The 12,957-nt window shown below is 43.3% G+C and overlaps 1 protein-coding gene across 1 annotated transcript; it reads left to right on the top strand.

Moving 5' to 3' along the window:
- The first annotated feature begins 23 nt into the window (after nucleotides 1-23).
- On the top strand, nucleotides 24-1,963 carry LOC139377401 (C-C motif chemokine 2-like). The gene is made up of 3 exons (XM_071120430.1): nucleotides 24-151; nucleotides 265-379; nucleotides 586-1,963. The coding sequence occupies exons 1-3, from the start codon at nucleotides 85-87 to the stop codon at nucleotides 887-889; spliced, it is 486 nt and encodes a 161-aa protein (XP_070976531.1). The 5' UTR covers nucleotides 24-84; the 3' UTR covers nucleotides 890-1,963.
- Nucleotides 1,964-12,957: the final 10,994 nt, after the last annotated feature.

The raw sequence follows: 12,957 nt of genomic DNA, 5'->3' as shown, positions 1-12,957 counted from the left end.
AGCCGATCAGTCAGAACGGCTGGGCAGCACATGAAGACTTCTATACCTAAAGACTTTCAAATCTGAAAACTTCAACACCTAAAAATGAGGTTGAGTCTGGCGTTCTCTTCTCTGCTCTGTGTAGCCACATGGATGACCGGGGTCGATGCAAGTGAGTTCTTACCTCTTATTTCACGGCGGAAAGTGTGCGTGTCGACGGTGGATGCATGTAATGTGTAGCTGTGTGTAAACCAGTGATGTATTGCCATGTTTTACCCTGTATAGGCTTTGGACCAGTCAACACTTGCTGTCTTAAGCTGACTCAGAAAAGAATCTCCCCTAAGAAAGTAGTGGACTACACCGTACAGACTACAGCACTGTGTCCCATCAAAGTCATAGTGTGAGTACCCTATATTCATGTTTCCTACACAGTCACGCTACACCGTAAAGATAAGAATTTGTCCTATTGAGAGTATCCTACACTGTCATACATAACTCCTGGTTTTACTTCACTACCAATGTCGTGATCAGATTTTTTTTATTTTATATATAAATAAATAACCTCACCAGAGGAGACAATTGACCTCTTGATTCATCTACTTCCAGGTTACACACCATAGAAAGGAAGACGATCTGTGGTGACCCAGGACGTGATTGGGTAAGGAAGGCCATGGGAAAGGTGGACGAAACCAAGGCAATCAAGAGAGAGGAGGAGGAGGGAAAGGAGGGCAAGACAGTGACCATGGCACCGGCAGTGGCACCGGCAGTGGCACCGGCAGTGGCACGTAAGCAGGGAAAGGGACAAAAGAAGGGAGCCAAAAAGGGAAAGGGGAAAGGAGGGAAGAGGGGAGGAAAGAGAGAGGGAAGAGGGCGCAAGAGAACTGGTGTAACAAACCAACTGAGTAACTGAGCACAATTGATGTTAAGTCTAAATCGTGGATTTCTGCCTCTAGGAGGAGAGCAAGAAAATCAACCAATGTAGAAGCAGTACAATGGCAAGGACATCTGCCTATGTTGGCATGTTGTAAAGAAATAAACATTTCAATGAGGAATGGACACAAAGTCGTTTTTTTTTACTCTCTGTGTCACTGATATATGGGACCAACGCTGTTTTAGTAAAATTTTGAATAAAAAAATCGTAGCACAGAACTTTTAAATCAAATTTTTATTCTTGCACTGGCTGCCACTAGCGCATGTTTGAGAAAGGTTCAGGCCTCTTGGGATGATGGTGGTACAGTACGTTGCCTCGCCTACCTTTGTGGAATGTAGCCTAGTTTTTCTATATATTTCTCAGACTTTCTGATAAATGACTAGAATGTACATCTCCACATGGCCTTTCTTCCATATAGGCCTAGACTTACATTAACATGCAATCAAAATGCAAACAACACAATTCAAATCATGTCATATGTTTTCCTTTCCTCGCTGATGCTATGTGTCAGTGTGAATCCTTTCTCATATTTCCCCCCTTTCAGGGATGTAACATTACAATTGTGTAGCTAATAGGCTTTGTGTTTGTAGATCGACTGAGGTGAATGAACCTACTGCAGCCAAGGTGATCATGGCTGGGGTCAATTTGGCTTGTTTTTGCAGTTCTCTAAATACATTTAAAAAACATTTTTTTTGTATAGAAATGTTTTAAAAGTTGAAGCTTATTTACTGCATCCAGACCTGGTTACGACCCTGGCAACAGATGCCGAGGGTAGAAATATGGGTAGAAGTGTATACAATGAATGAAGGAATACAATGAAAGTTCATGTAACAGTCAAGTGGTTGATCTGAATACCATTTAACCCCCACATCCCTGCTCACTTCAACAGCGGCCATGATAAATTAGTAGAAAGTACATGTAAATAACATGCTTGTCTGTGTTAAAGTTACATTTGTATCTATTACCTACCCTGCTACCTCTTAATGTTCTTTATATTTGTACATTTTTTCTCTCAATATTGCGTGTTTATGTTAAGTCAATAAAACGATATAATCATGATAACTTTTGTCACCTGGTGGTCATGATGTATTTTAAGTCTTAACACAATAAGCCACTATCACATGACAGTTGTCCCATATTAATAACATTAAATCATCTCCTTTCATTACACGGGGATGTAAACTGGTGAGGGCCCAAAAAGGGGGAAATGGGGGTTTAAACTAATTAAACAACAAATAACATGATCTACTGTACATGATCAGTCTCTTTGTGTAAAATAAAAAGTGGTTCATGTGAACCTAACTCACAGCAAAATGTAAGGAAAGCAATCCAATGTTATTTGTTGCCTAGACTTTACAGCAAATGACACTCGAGTCTTGAGAAAAAAACTATACACTAACATTGTAGTTAGCCATGAAAGCCTTCACAATAGAACGCTTGTGACCACACATAGCACTTGGGATTTTTTACATTTTTTTAAACTAGGCAAGTGAGTTAAGAACAAATTCTTATTTACAATGACGGCCTACGCCGGCCAAACCCGGACGATGCTGGGTCAATTGTGTGCCACCCTATGGGACTCCCAATCACAGCCGGTTGTGATACAGCCTGGATTTGAACCAGGGTGTCTGTAGTGATGCCTCTAGCACTGAGATGCAGTGCCCCAGACCACTGTGCCACTCGGGAGCTATCTTAAGTAGAAATAGAATGAAACAAACAGGCATTCAATTTTTGCTCTATTATTGTGGCCACTATAGTAGGGAAAGGGAAAGGGGGATACCTGATCATTGTGTCTTCCGCATTTAACCCAACCCCTCTGAATCAGAGTAGACATAGATCAAGTGCACAAGGCTACATGTGTGCAAAAATAACATTCACTGAGTAAAACGTTTAATAATCCCCCCTCGCTCACACCAAGTGTTACTGTCAAGTTTAACACAACAAAAGCAATATCATTGGGCTACACTGCACATTATTACATTGTACACGTTCTGCCTGGGGATATCTGTTCTACAATGTGCCAGCAGAGCATGATACCCTTTTGTTGGCATAATTGATCTCCTTCAGACAGAGAGTACACCTGGCATACCCCTTTTTATCCACTGTATTGAAAAAGTGAGAAAGAAGTGAGTGTGGTGTTCCTTGCACCTCTATAGTAGGATCCAGCTTAAGCCAGTTAAGCTACACTTAACTGTTTAACAAGCAACGCCTCATTTTCACCTAATTCTATCATTCTGAAAATTAACCATATACTGTAGAGGCAAAACATTAGTTCACATATAGTAGTTAGTTCGTTGGCTAGTTAACATTTCACACAGATTGCCAGGGTCCAGTAAGCAACTAACGCTGCATTATAACTTGAGGAACGGCAAGGAGTCGTATAGTGTTACCAGTAAATACTATAGCGAATTGGTTAGGTAACTAACATTAGCTCATCTGATGTTGTAAAATTGTCTGACTTTATTTGCCAGCTAATTTTCACATCATGAACTCAATTATTTGATCAGTTAAATTGGCTAACGTTGCTCAACATTTCTCTGGCTAGCTAACGGATAATTCGATCTGACTAGCAAGATACTTAACAATGCTAACAATACCTGTTCCAACACACTTTCTCCCTCACCTCAAACTTTCCAAATGCCAGTTGTTTTTCGGTTAGAGCTCATGAAGTACGCTTCATCACCTTCTCACCCCCATCTTCGTGGTCACTTACCTCTTCGATATCGTTCAGGGGACGCGCTGCTGTCAGTTAACTGGCAAACTGCCTTTCCGCTCTCTTTCCAGGGCGAGCACTGATGCTGTAACTAGCAAATTGGTTGTCTTTTCTCTCTTCAGTCGCGTGCTACATGCTGTGGTTATGTGAACGATTGGCTGAGCCTGGGATACAGCCAGTATTGCTCCAAACGCGCATCACTCGTTCGCATATAGCCAGTAGTCATCCAAAGACCCCCCCCCTCACATCGGCCAAACTTTTAAACTTTTCTCATCAGATCTATACGAATCACGTAGGTTGCTTATTTGGATTGAAAATGGCAACATTTTGCCGAAAGGTGACTGATTACAGCCCTTTAATTGCTATGTGTTCCTGAAAAAAGGTTTTCTTCTGATGTTGATATGTGCTTATTTCTGTACTGTGCAGTAAGTGCTTAATTAAGAGTTTCTATAGAACCTGGCCCATATTTTAGCAAGCATTCTCTTGCGGTTTGGAGTGGACTTCTCAAAACTCATACCAGGTAAGACAGCTACAGTGGTGGAAAAACTACCCAATTGTCATACTTGAGTAAAAGTATAGATACCCCGCCCTCCCTTCGGCAAATCAGATCACGACTACATTTTGCTCCTTGTTTCCTATAGTCATAAACTCGAACAGGAAGTACCCGTGCTAAGGTCTTTTCAATGCTGACCAATCAGAGTCCATGCAGACTGAGATATGTTGTGGGTAGCCTCTGAGAATAACATTGACAGATACATTGACACTGTGACTGAGTTCATCAAGAAGCATATAGGAGATGTTGTAGGAGATGTTAGAGGAGATGTTGGAGATGTTGTTATAGGAGATGTTGTTTCCACTGTGACTATTAAAACCTACCCAAACCAGAAACCGTGGATAGATATGGCAGCATTCGCGGAAAACTGAAAGCGCCGAACCACTGTATTTAACCATGGCAAGGTGACTGGGAATATGGTTGAATACAAACAATGTAGTTATGCCCTCCATAAGGCAATCAAACAGGCAAAACGTAAGTACAGAGACAAAGTGGAGTCACAATTCAACGGCTTAGACACAAGACTATGTGGCAGGGTCTACAGACAATCCCGGATTACAAAGGGAAAACCAGCCATGTAGCAGACACTGACGTCTTGCTCCCGGACAAGCTAAACACCTTCTTCGCCCGCTTTGAGGATAACGCAGTGCCACGGACGCGGGCCGCTCCCAAGGACTGTGGGCTCTTGTTCTCCGTGGCCGACGTGAGTAAGACATTTAAGCGTGTTAACCCTCGCAAGGCTGCCGGCCCAGACAGCATCCCTAGCCGCATCCTCAGAGCATGCGCAGACCAGCTGGCTGGAGTGTTTATGGACATATTCAATCTCTCCCTATCCCAGTCTGCTGTTCCGACATGCTTCAAGATGTCCACCATTGTTCCTGTCACCAAGAAAGCAAAGGTAACTGAACTAAATGACTATCACCCCGTAACATTCACTTCTGTCATCATAAAGTGCTTTGAGAGGCTGGTTAAGGATCAGATCACCTCTACCTTACCTGAAAACACTAGACCCACTTCAATTTTCTTACTGCCCCAATAAATCCACAGACGATGAAATCGCTATCGCACTGCACACTGCCCTATCCCATCTGGACAAGAGAAATACCTAACTAAGAATGATGTTTATTGACTATAGATCAGCCTAAAAACACCACAATATACCGCTCCAAGCTCATCATTAAGCTCAGGGCCCTGGGTCTGAACCACGCCCTGTGCAACTGGGTCCTGGACTTCCTGGCGGGCCACCCCCAGGTGGTGAAGGTAGGAAACAACACCCCCTCTTCGCTGATCCACAAGGGTACGTGCTCAGCCCCCTCCTGTACTCCCTGTTCACCCATGACTGCGTGGCCAAGCACGCCTCCAACTCAATCATCAAGTTTGCAGACGACACAACAGTAGTAGGCTTGATTACAAACAACGATGAGACAGCCTGTCACGAGTCCGACCGAGGGTGGTTCCCGTTCCCGGGCGGGTGGCGCTCGGCGGTCGTCGTCACCGGCCTATTAGCTGCCACTGATTGTCTTTCCTCCCCCTCCTTGTATGTTTATTGGTAGCACCTGTTTATGTATAATTAGTTTGTCTTTGTTAGACAGCCGGCCCGCCTGGTTGTTGTGCGGGATTATTTCAGTGTAACCTTCGGCTCTGTTGTAGAGGTACGTGTTAGTGCCTGGTCGTGATTTTTTCCGTTGTACATTTTGATTCCCTGTGTTTGGGAACGTAACTATTGTGAGCACCCTGTGGTGCGTTGGTGCTATTAAAGACGCACAGCATTGCACTCTCTGTCTCCTGCGTTTGACTCCACACCCACGACACCCGGAGCATTACACAGCCTACAGGGAGGAGGTGAGGGCCCTGGCGGAGTGGTGCCAGGAAAATAACCTCTCCATCAACGTCAACAAAACAAAGGAGCTGATCGTGGACTTCAGGAAACAGCAGAGGGAGCATGCCCCTATCCACATCGACAGGACCCGCAGCAGAGAAGGTGGAAAGCTTCAAGTTCCTTGGCGTACACATCACTGCCGGTCCACCCACCATCAATCTGAAATGGTCCACCCACACAGACAGTATAGTGAAGATGGCGCAACAGTCCCTCTTCAACCTCAGGAGGCTGAAGAAATGTGGTTTGGCCCCTAAGACACTCATAAACATTTTCATATGCACAATTGAGAGCATCCAGTCGGGCTGTATCACCGCCTGGTACGGCAACTGCACCGCCCACAACCAAGGGTGGTGCGGTCTGCCCAATGCATCACCGGGGGCACACTGCCTGCCCTCCAGGACACCTACAGCACCCAATGTCACAGGAAGGCCAAAAAGATCCTCAAAGACTTCAACCACCCGAGCCACAACTAGGTTCACCCCGCTATCATCCAGAAGGTGAAGTCAGTACAGGTGCTTAGGGGTGCGAAGGTGAACGGCAAGGCACTGGAGCGATGAACTGCCCTTGCTGTCTCTGCCTGGCCGGCTCCTGTCTCTACACTGGGATTCTCTGCCTCTGACCCTATTACGGGGGCTGAATCACTGGCTTACTAGTGCTCTTCCATGCCGTCCCTAGGAGGTGTGCGTGGTTTGAGTCATAGACGTGATCTTTCTGTCTGGTTTTGCGCCCCCTCTTGTTCGTGTGGTGGAGGAGATCTTCGTGGGCAATACTCAGTGTTGTCTCAGGGTAGTAAGTTGATGGTGTGTTGATGTCCCGATAGTGGTGTGTGAGCTGTGCTTTAGAGAAGTGGGTGGGGTTATATCCTGCCTGGTTGGCCTTGTCCGGGGGTTTCGTCGAACGGGGCCACAGTGTCCCCCGATCCACCCCTGTCTCAGTATCCAGTATCTATGCTGCAATAGTCTATGTGCCGGGGTGCTAGGGTCAGTCTGTTATGTCTGGTGTCCTGTGTGAATTTAAGTATGCTCCCTCTACTTCTCTCGTTCTCCCTGTCTCCCTCCCTCCCCTACCAGAGGACCTGAGCCCTAGGACTACCTGGCCTGATGACTCCTGGCTGTCCCCAGTCCACCTGGTTGTGCTGCTGATCCAGTTTCAACTGTTCTGCCTGCGGCTAGGGAACCCTGACCTGTTCACCAGATGTGCTACCTTGTCCAGGACCTGCTGTTTTTGACTCTCTCTTTCTCTCTCTACCACACCTGCTGTCTTGACCTCTGAATGCTCGGCTATGAAAAGCCAACTGACATTTACTCCTGATGTGCTGACCTGTTGCACCCTCTACAACCACTGTGATTATTATTTAACCCTGCTGGTCATCTATGAACGTTTGAACATCTTGAAGATCAATCAATATTTATATATTTCTTAATTACATTATTACTTTTAGATTTGTGTGTATTGTTGTGAATTGTTAGATATTACTGCACTGTTGAAGCTAGAAACACAAGCATTTCGCTACACCAGCAATAAAATCTGCCCCCCCCAAAATTGTATGTGACCAATAACATTTTGTTTTATTTTATACCTTAATAGAAAGTTACTCAAGTAGAAGTGAGAAGCCAGTAAAAAACGACTTGAGTAAAAGTCAATTAAATTGTTCTTGTTTTAAAAATGTATGGTTAGACAGGGTCACACCAACACTCAGAAATTATGTACAAAATATGCATTTGTATTTAGTGAATCCGCCAGGCCAGAGGCAGCAGGGATGACCACGTGTTCTCTTGATAAGTGCGTGAATTTGACAATTGTCCTGTCCTGCTAAGCATTCAAAATGTACTTTTGGGTGTCAGGGAAAATGTATGGAGTAGAAAGTACATTATTTTCTTTATGAATGTAGTGGGGTAAAAGTTGTTAAAAATATAAGTAGTAAAGTCATGTACAGATACCCCCCAAAACTACTTAATCAGTACTTTGAAGTATTTTTACTTAAGTACTTTACACCACTGGGTAGCTAAAGGTAAATGAATAAAGTAATAGTGTGTTAATCTGAGTCCATGAGGCCATGATCTTCTAAATAATTGTGGCGTGTCTACCTTTTCACTGGAACTGAATCGTAGCATCGTATAACCAAAAACACCACTTCCTGTACTCTAGAATCGAGTGTGTAGAATAGTGTGTGTATAGTGCGTATATGCATGTCTTTATACAGGCCTGGTTTCAACCACAGGTTACATATCTGATAGTTTGTTCTCAGAAAAACAAAACAAATACAAATACATAATAAAAAAAAATTGTGACATACAGGATGTGATGAAGACAGACTGACAGATTAAAACCTTTTCTTTCAGAAGCATTTTTCATTAAAGATTACCTCAGCCTAACTGGTCAAAGTAAATCCAGTAATCGATGACAGGGCCCGCGAGAGAATGTGTACAGCTGTTGTTTCAGTCACAGAGCTCTACCGTAGACAGTGATACAGCCTAGCTGATAATAAAGTGCCACACAGAAAACGTTTGCTCCGGTTCTCACACTGTCTTCTTCCTTTAAACCACTGAGTTGCTTTTCATTATCGCTGCCTCCGTCTCCTGCTAACCTTTCTCTGGTCTCCATGGAAAAGATAGGAGCATAGTTTTAATGTAGAAGGGTTTCCTCCACTGTGGGTTGTGTCAGGCTAACACATGTAGCCTACCTAATGGTGGATAACATGTGTTAACCACAGCTAGTGGGACCCTCTACTTCTGACACTGGCAAAGAAAGGAACAACAGTAGGAGTCCTAACTCTTCCCCTTCTGACTGACAGACCACAGAGAGCCTCTCCATCACTTCTTACTGAACCACGTAGACTACACACACACACACACACACACACACACACACACATACACACATACATACATACAGTACATACACTACACAAACACAGAATACTGGAACCTTTTCACTGCACTGGTAACGAGACAGGATAATGATGTCACTGATGATGACAACAAAGCAAAACTACAGATACAGGTACAGTAGAAACCAATGACTCTGACTCCGAATCAAGACTGCCTCTCATTCCTTTAGAGAACAAGACATTCCCAGTCTCAAACAAACTCTTATGGGCTAATTGTAAAATAAAGACATCACTTAAGAAATGCATTAAAGGCAGTCCTAATCATCGCTACCAACAATGTAGTAGCAACAAATTATTGTTTTCTAATCTCCCTCCAGAAGTGAGTGCTTTTATGTAAATGTTTTTCATGAATAATCAGTCAAAATGAAGGTACAGTTTGCTTTAACTGTCTTTCAAGACACCCAAGGAGGGTACTGTACACACATGAGGAATTATACAATAATACGGTGATATTAACCAATGCTTTTATCCAAAGAAACTCATATTGCTAAGTTAGCAACATACTGTACATTGTGTGACTTACACACAACCATACACACTAAATAGTATTCATAGTGCACAGAACGATGTGACTTTACAGAGGTGGAAACAGAAATGGAGGTGTTGTAAGTGGCTGTACAGACGGAAGGGGAAAATCCGCTGTGGCACACTAGAGCATTCGCTACACCTCAAACACTCATACCTACTCCACAGCAGCCCCCAAAACCCCTTCGGTTAACAGAGAGACAGCGTTAACTTTCTCTCTTCCCACATGTAGTAACCTATTTAACATCAACCGCCACTGTTAGTGTACACCACGCGCTAACCGGTTGCTCCACCGGAACTCCAGCCATGTTTTACTGTGTACACCGATACAGTTGAAACAACTCCACAGCTTTCCCTCTCTCCTGGAGCCATTGAAATTGATAATTCTAGAATGAGTCTAATTCTAGAAAGCACCGTCTGGTTCTGACTCCACGATTGAAAGACAGAGGTCACTAGATGGCCATGCTAAACTGTCACGTTCTGTCACGTTATGTCTTTGTTTTAGTATGGTCAGGGCGTGAGTTGGGTGGGTTGTCTATGTTCGTTTTTCTATGATTTGCTATTTCTGTGTTTGGCCTGGTATGGTTCTCAATCAGAGGCAGCTGTCCCTGATTGAGAACCATATTTAGGTAGTCTGTTTTCTATTGTGTTTCGTGGGTGATTGTTTTCTGTTGTGTGTCTGCACCAGCCAGAACTGTTTTCGCTTGTTTCTCTTTGTTATTTTTGTTATTCCCGTGTTCATTTTAAGAAATATGGACACGTACCACGCTGCAAATTGGTCCGATCTCTCTTACTCCTCATCAGAGGAAGACGACGAACATTACATAAACTGGATAATAGTGTCAATATGGTCAGATTTGATGAGTAGGTACTAGGTAGAGCTTGTTCTTTATCAAATAGGGTAAGAGGTCAAATTCAGGGTAAGGTTATAGTTCAGGTTTGGGGTTAATAGCATTTGTGTAACATTTGTGTCTATCCATCTGTCCTTTCTAGCATGGCCTGATGTGACGATCATGGAACTTATGGGCCATATAGGTCATTAGTTGTGGAACAAAGTGACTAATATCCACAGCTAGAGGTCAGCAGAAAACGTCACTTTTAACATCAATACCTGCTTTTCTTAACTTACCCCACTTAATCATTGGTATGCGTTGCTTTTATGTCATTTTTTTCACTTATAGTATTGTAAAGTGCTGCTCATCCATTGCTAATATCTAGCGCGCACCAGGGTGATGCATGGCAGCCATTTTGCACCAGAACCCTCCCCACATGTTGGCTATCACATTGGATGACAGAGGACAACAAATCGGCCATTTAAAACTATTATTTTATTAAGAAACATTATACATTGTTTAGGCATACTGGCAAATAGCCAGAAAGTTAACACACAATCACAATCATCAAATTCACTGTGGAAGTAAATTCGATTGAATCATTCATAAATATATAAAGATATTCATTAAAGTGACATAAACGTTATAATAGCTGCATATTGAAAATATTCAAACATTCAAAGTCAATAGTCGGCTGTACTAGGAACTGGAAAATTCTCTGTCCCTCTACGTCTTGTGGTGAGTTGTTGACCATTGAGAAGCAATTTTGGGGTGGCGAGCTGAAAATGTTGTTTTGTGAGGGTTGTTGTTGGCTGGTTGTGCGATAGTGGTGGTTGTAGTAGAAGTAGTAGTTGAGGTGATGTGATGTTTTTGCAGTGTGTGAGACTTGTTCTTCTCGTTCAGGTACTGCATGGTTTTCTGTGCCCAGGGGTTGGAAGTGTCAGAGCAGATTCGTAGGCCTTTCACTGTGACAAACCTGGGGAAAGAACAGGTTTAAAAAAAACTATTAGACCAGTCACAATACGCGCTCAAAACAGTCATGCTTTCTATGAACCAACTGTCTATCTGGGTATAATGCATTATGAATGCATACATATACTGCATTCACAAAGGCTGAAATAAGTAAGGGATAATCAATGGAAAATGAACAATGTGAAAAGTGTGTTCCACGACCCGCTAGCGGAGTGAAACTAACCTTCCACAGTTGCATTATTTTCCAGAGAACGCATAGAGCCCCGAGTTGATTATGCCTTTTATACCATGGCTATAATTTAACACATTTGCCGCTCGAGATGTGTTCATTTGCAGGTAAAAATGTGTTCAACATCCACTGACGTAGCTAGCAAGTTTACTCGACAGCTACTGTAGTTGCCTTGGTAGTCAAACAAACAGACTTGCTAGTTTAGCTAACCACACCATCAGTCCTAGCTTGCTATTCTTAATATCGAATTCAACAATGCCAATGATGTTATGAGCACTTACGTCACTGCCTTTATGTTACACATGGCTGTGTCCTGTAGGTAGTAGGAATCGATCAGGTTGCGGCGCACTATAGTGCCTTTAATCTCCAAACAGCAGGAGATTACTGATCCACCGGCTACAAGAGAGAGAAGAGTTGTATTATCATGTTCATCATCACCATCATCCATGTCCACTGTACTTATAAAGCATGACATCATTTTCTTCCTCTTGAATTTCCATCGTCATCAATTTGCTTCCTATGCTAAGAACAAACATCTTGAGTGGAATCTAACACTATCTAACCAAATGCATGATCACAGAACACACACACACACCTTGAGCCGAAGTGGTGGACATCAGTAGAGCGGTGGTGAAGAGAAGCGGGAGAGCGAGGAGGGCCTTCATTCTGCCTGTATCACTGACTCGGAGTCTGCAGTCAGATGTGTCACGCTCACCAGAACTGTAGCTCTTTTTAAGCCCACCAACCTCATACGCAGAGACACAACATACCCGTATGCAAATACTTTTCCTACACTCAGAGAGCATCACAGACGGGTTTCCTCCCACAGAACCCCCTAACCATGAGGACTGTCTCCCCCGCTATCACTTTCTCATCACTGGTGACTTAGCGGGTTTCCATAGCGGTGGTGAGTGACACTACTCTAGCCATAGATTTCTAGTTCTAGTACTGAGAGGCTGGTTTAATGCATGTCTATGTGGACACAGAGGGAAGCGCTGTGTTTTGGTTAAGAAATGGCATGATAACATGCCCGACTGGTCTCTCAGTATTAGTGTTAGTGAGACAGTTTAATAAGAGGCCCATGTAGCATTTGAAGCTAACCACAAGATAGGTTGAGAATGCAAGGGAGGACATTTTCAGAGGCGTCACATCCACATGGAAGATGTGGCTTGAGTGGGACGCCAAACAATTCCTACGCTAACCCTGACTGACTGTGCAGTACTGTGCAGTACTGTACTATTCACACAGTAGTGGCAGAAGTGTGGAGACTTCAACCTGTCACTGTGTGAGAGTGAGTTAGTTACCACAGGGGTAAAATGAGAAGTTGCCAATGATCTTTTATTTTTATATCAAAGCTTTGCAGCAGTAAAAACACCTGTAAAATCAACTAATATCAAGCCGAACACATTACTGTTATAATGTATTTATCTTAAACTGATTTAGAAACAGTTTA

Source organism: Oncorhynchus clarkii, chromosome 20 (assembly GCF_045791955.1).
Source record: "Oncorhynchus clarkii lewisi isolate Uvic-CL-2024 chromosome 20, UVic_Ocla_1.0, whole genome shotgun sequence".
Classification (NCBI taxonomy): Eukaryota; Metazoa; Chordata; class Actinopteri; order Salmoniformes; family Salmonidae; genus Oncorhynchus; species Oncorhynchus clarkii.
This window is presented reverse-complemented; position numbering and strand designations above follow the sequence as displayed.

Coding starts and splice junctions, on each gene's coding strand:
- LOC139377401 (XM_071120430.1), top strand. CDS start 85: ATGAGGTTGAGTCTGGCGTTCTCTTCTCTGCTCTGTGTAGCCACATGG. Junction 152..264: donor GATGACCGGGGTCGATGCAA/GTGAGTTCTTAC, acceptor TACCCTGTATAG/GCTTTGGACCAGTCAACACT. Junction 380..585: donor TGTCCCATCAAAGTCATAGT/GTGAGTACCCTA, acceptor ATCTACTTCCAG/GTTACACACCATAGAAAGGA.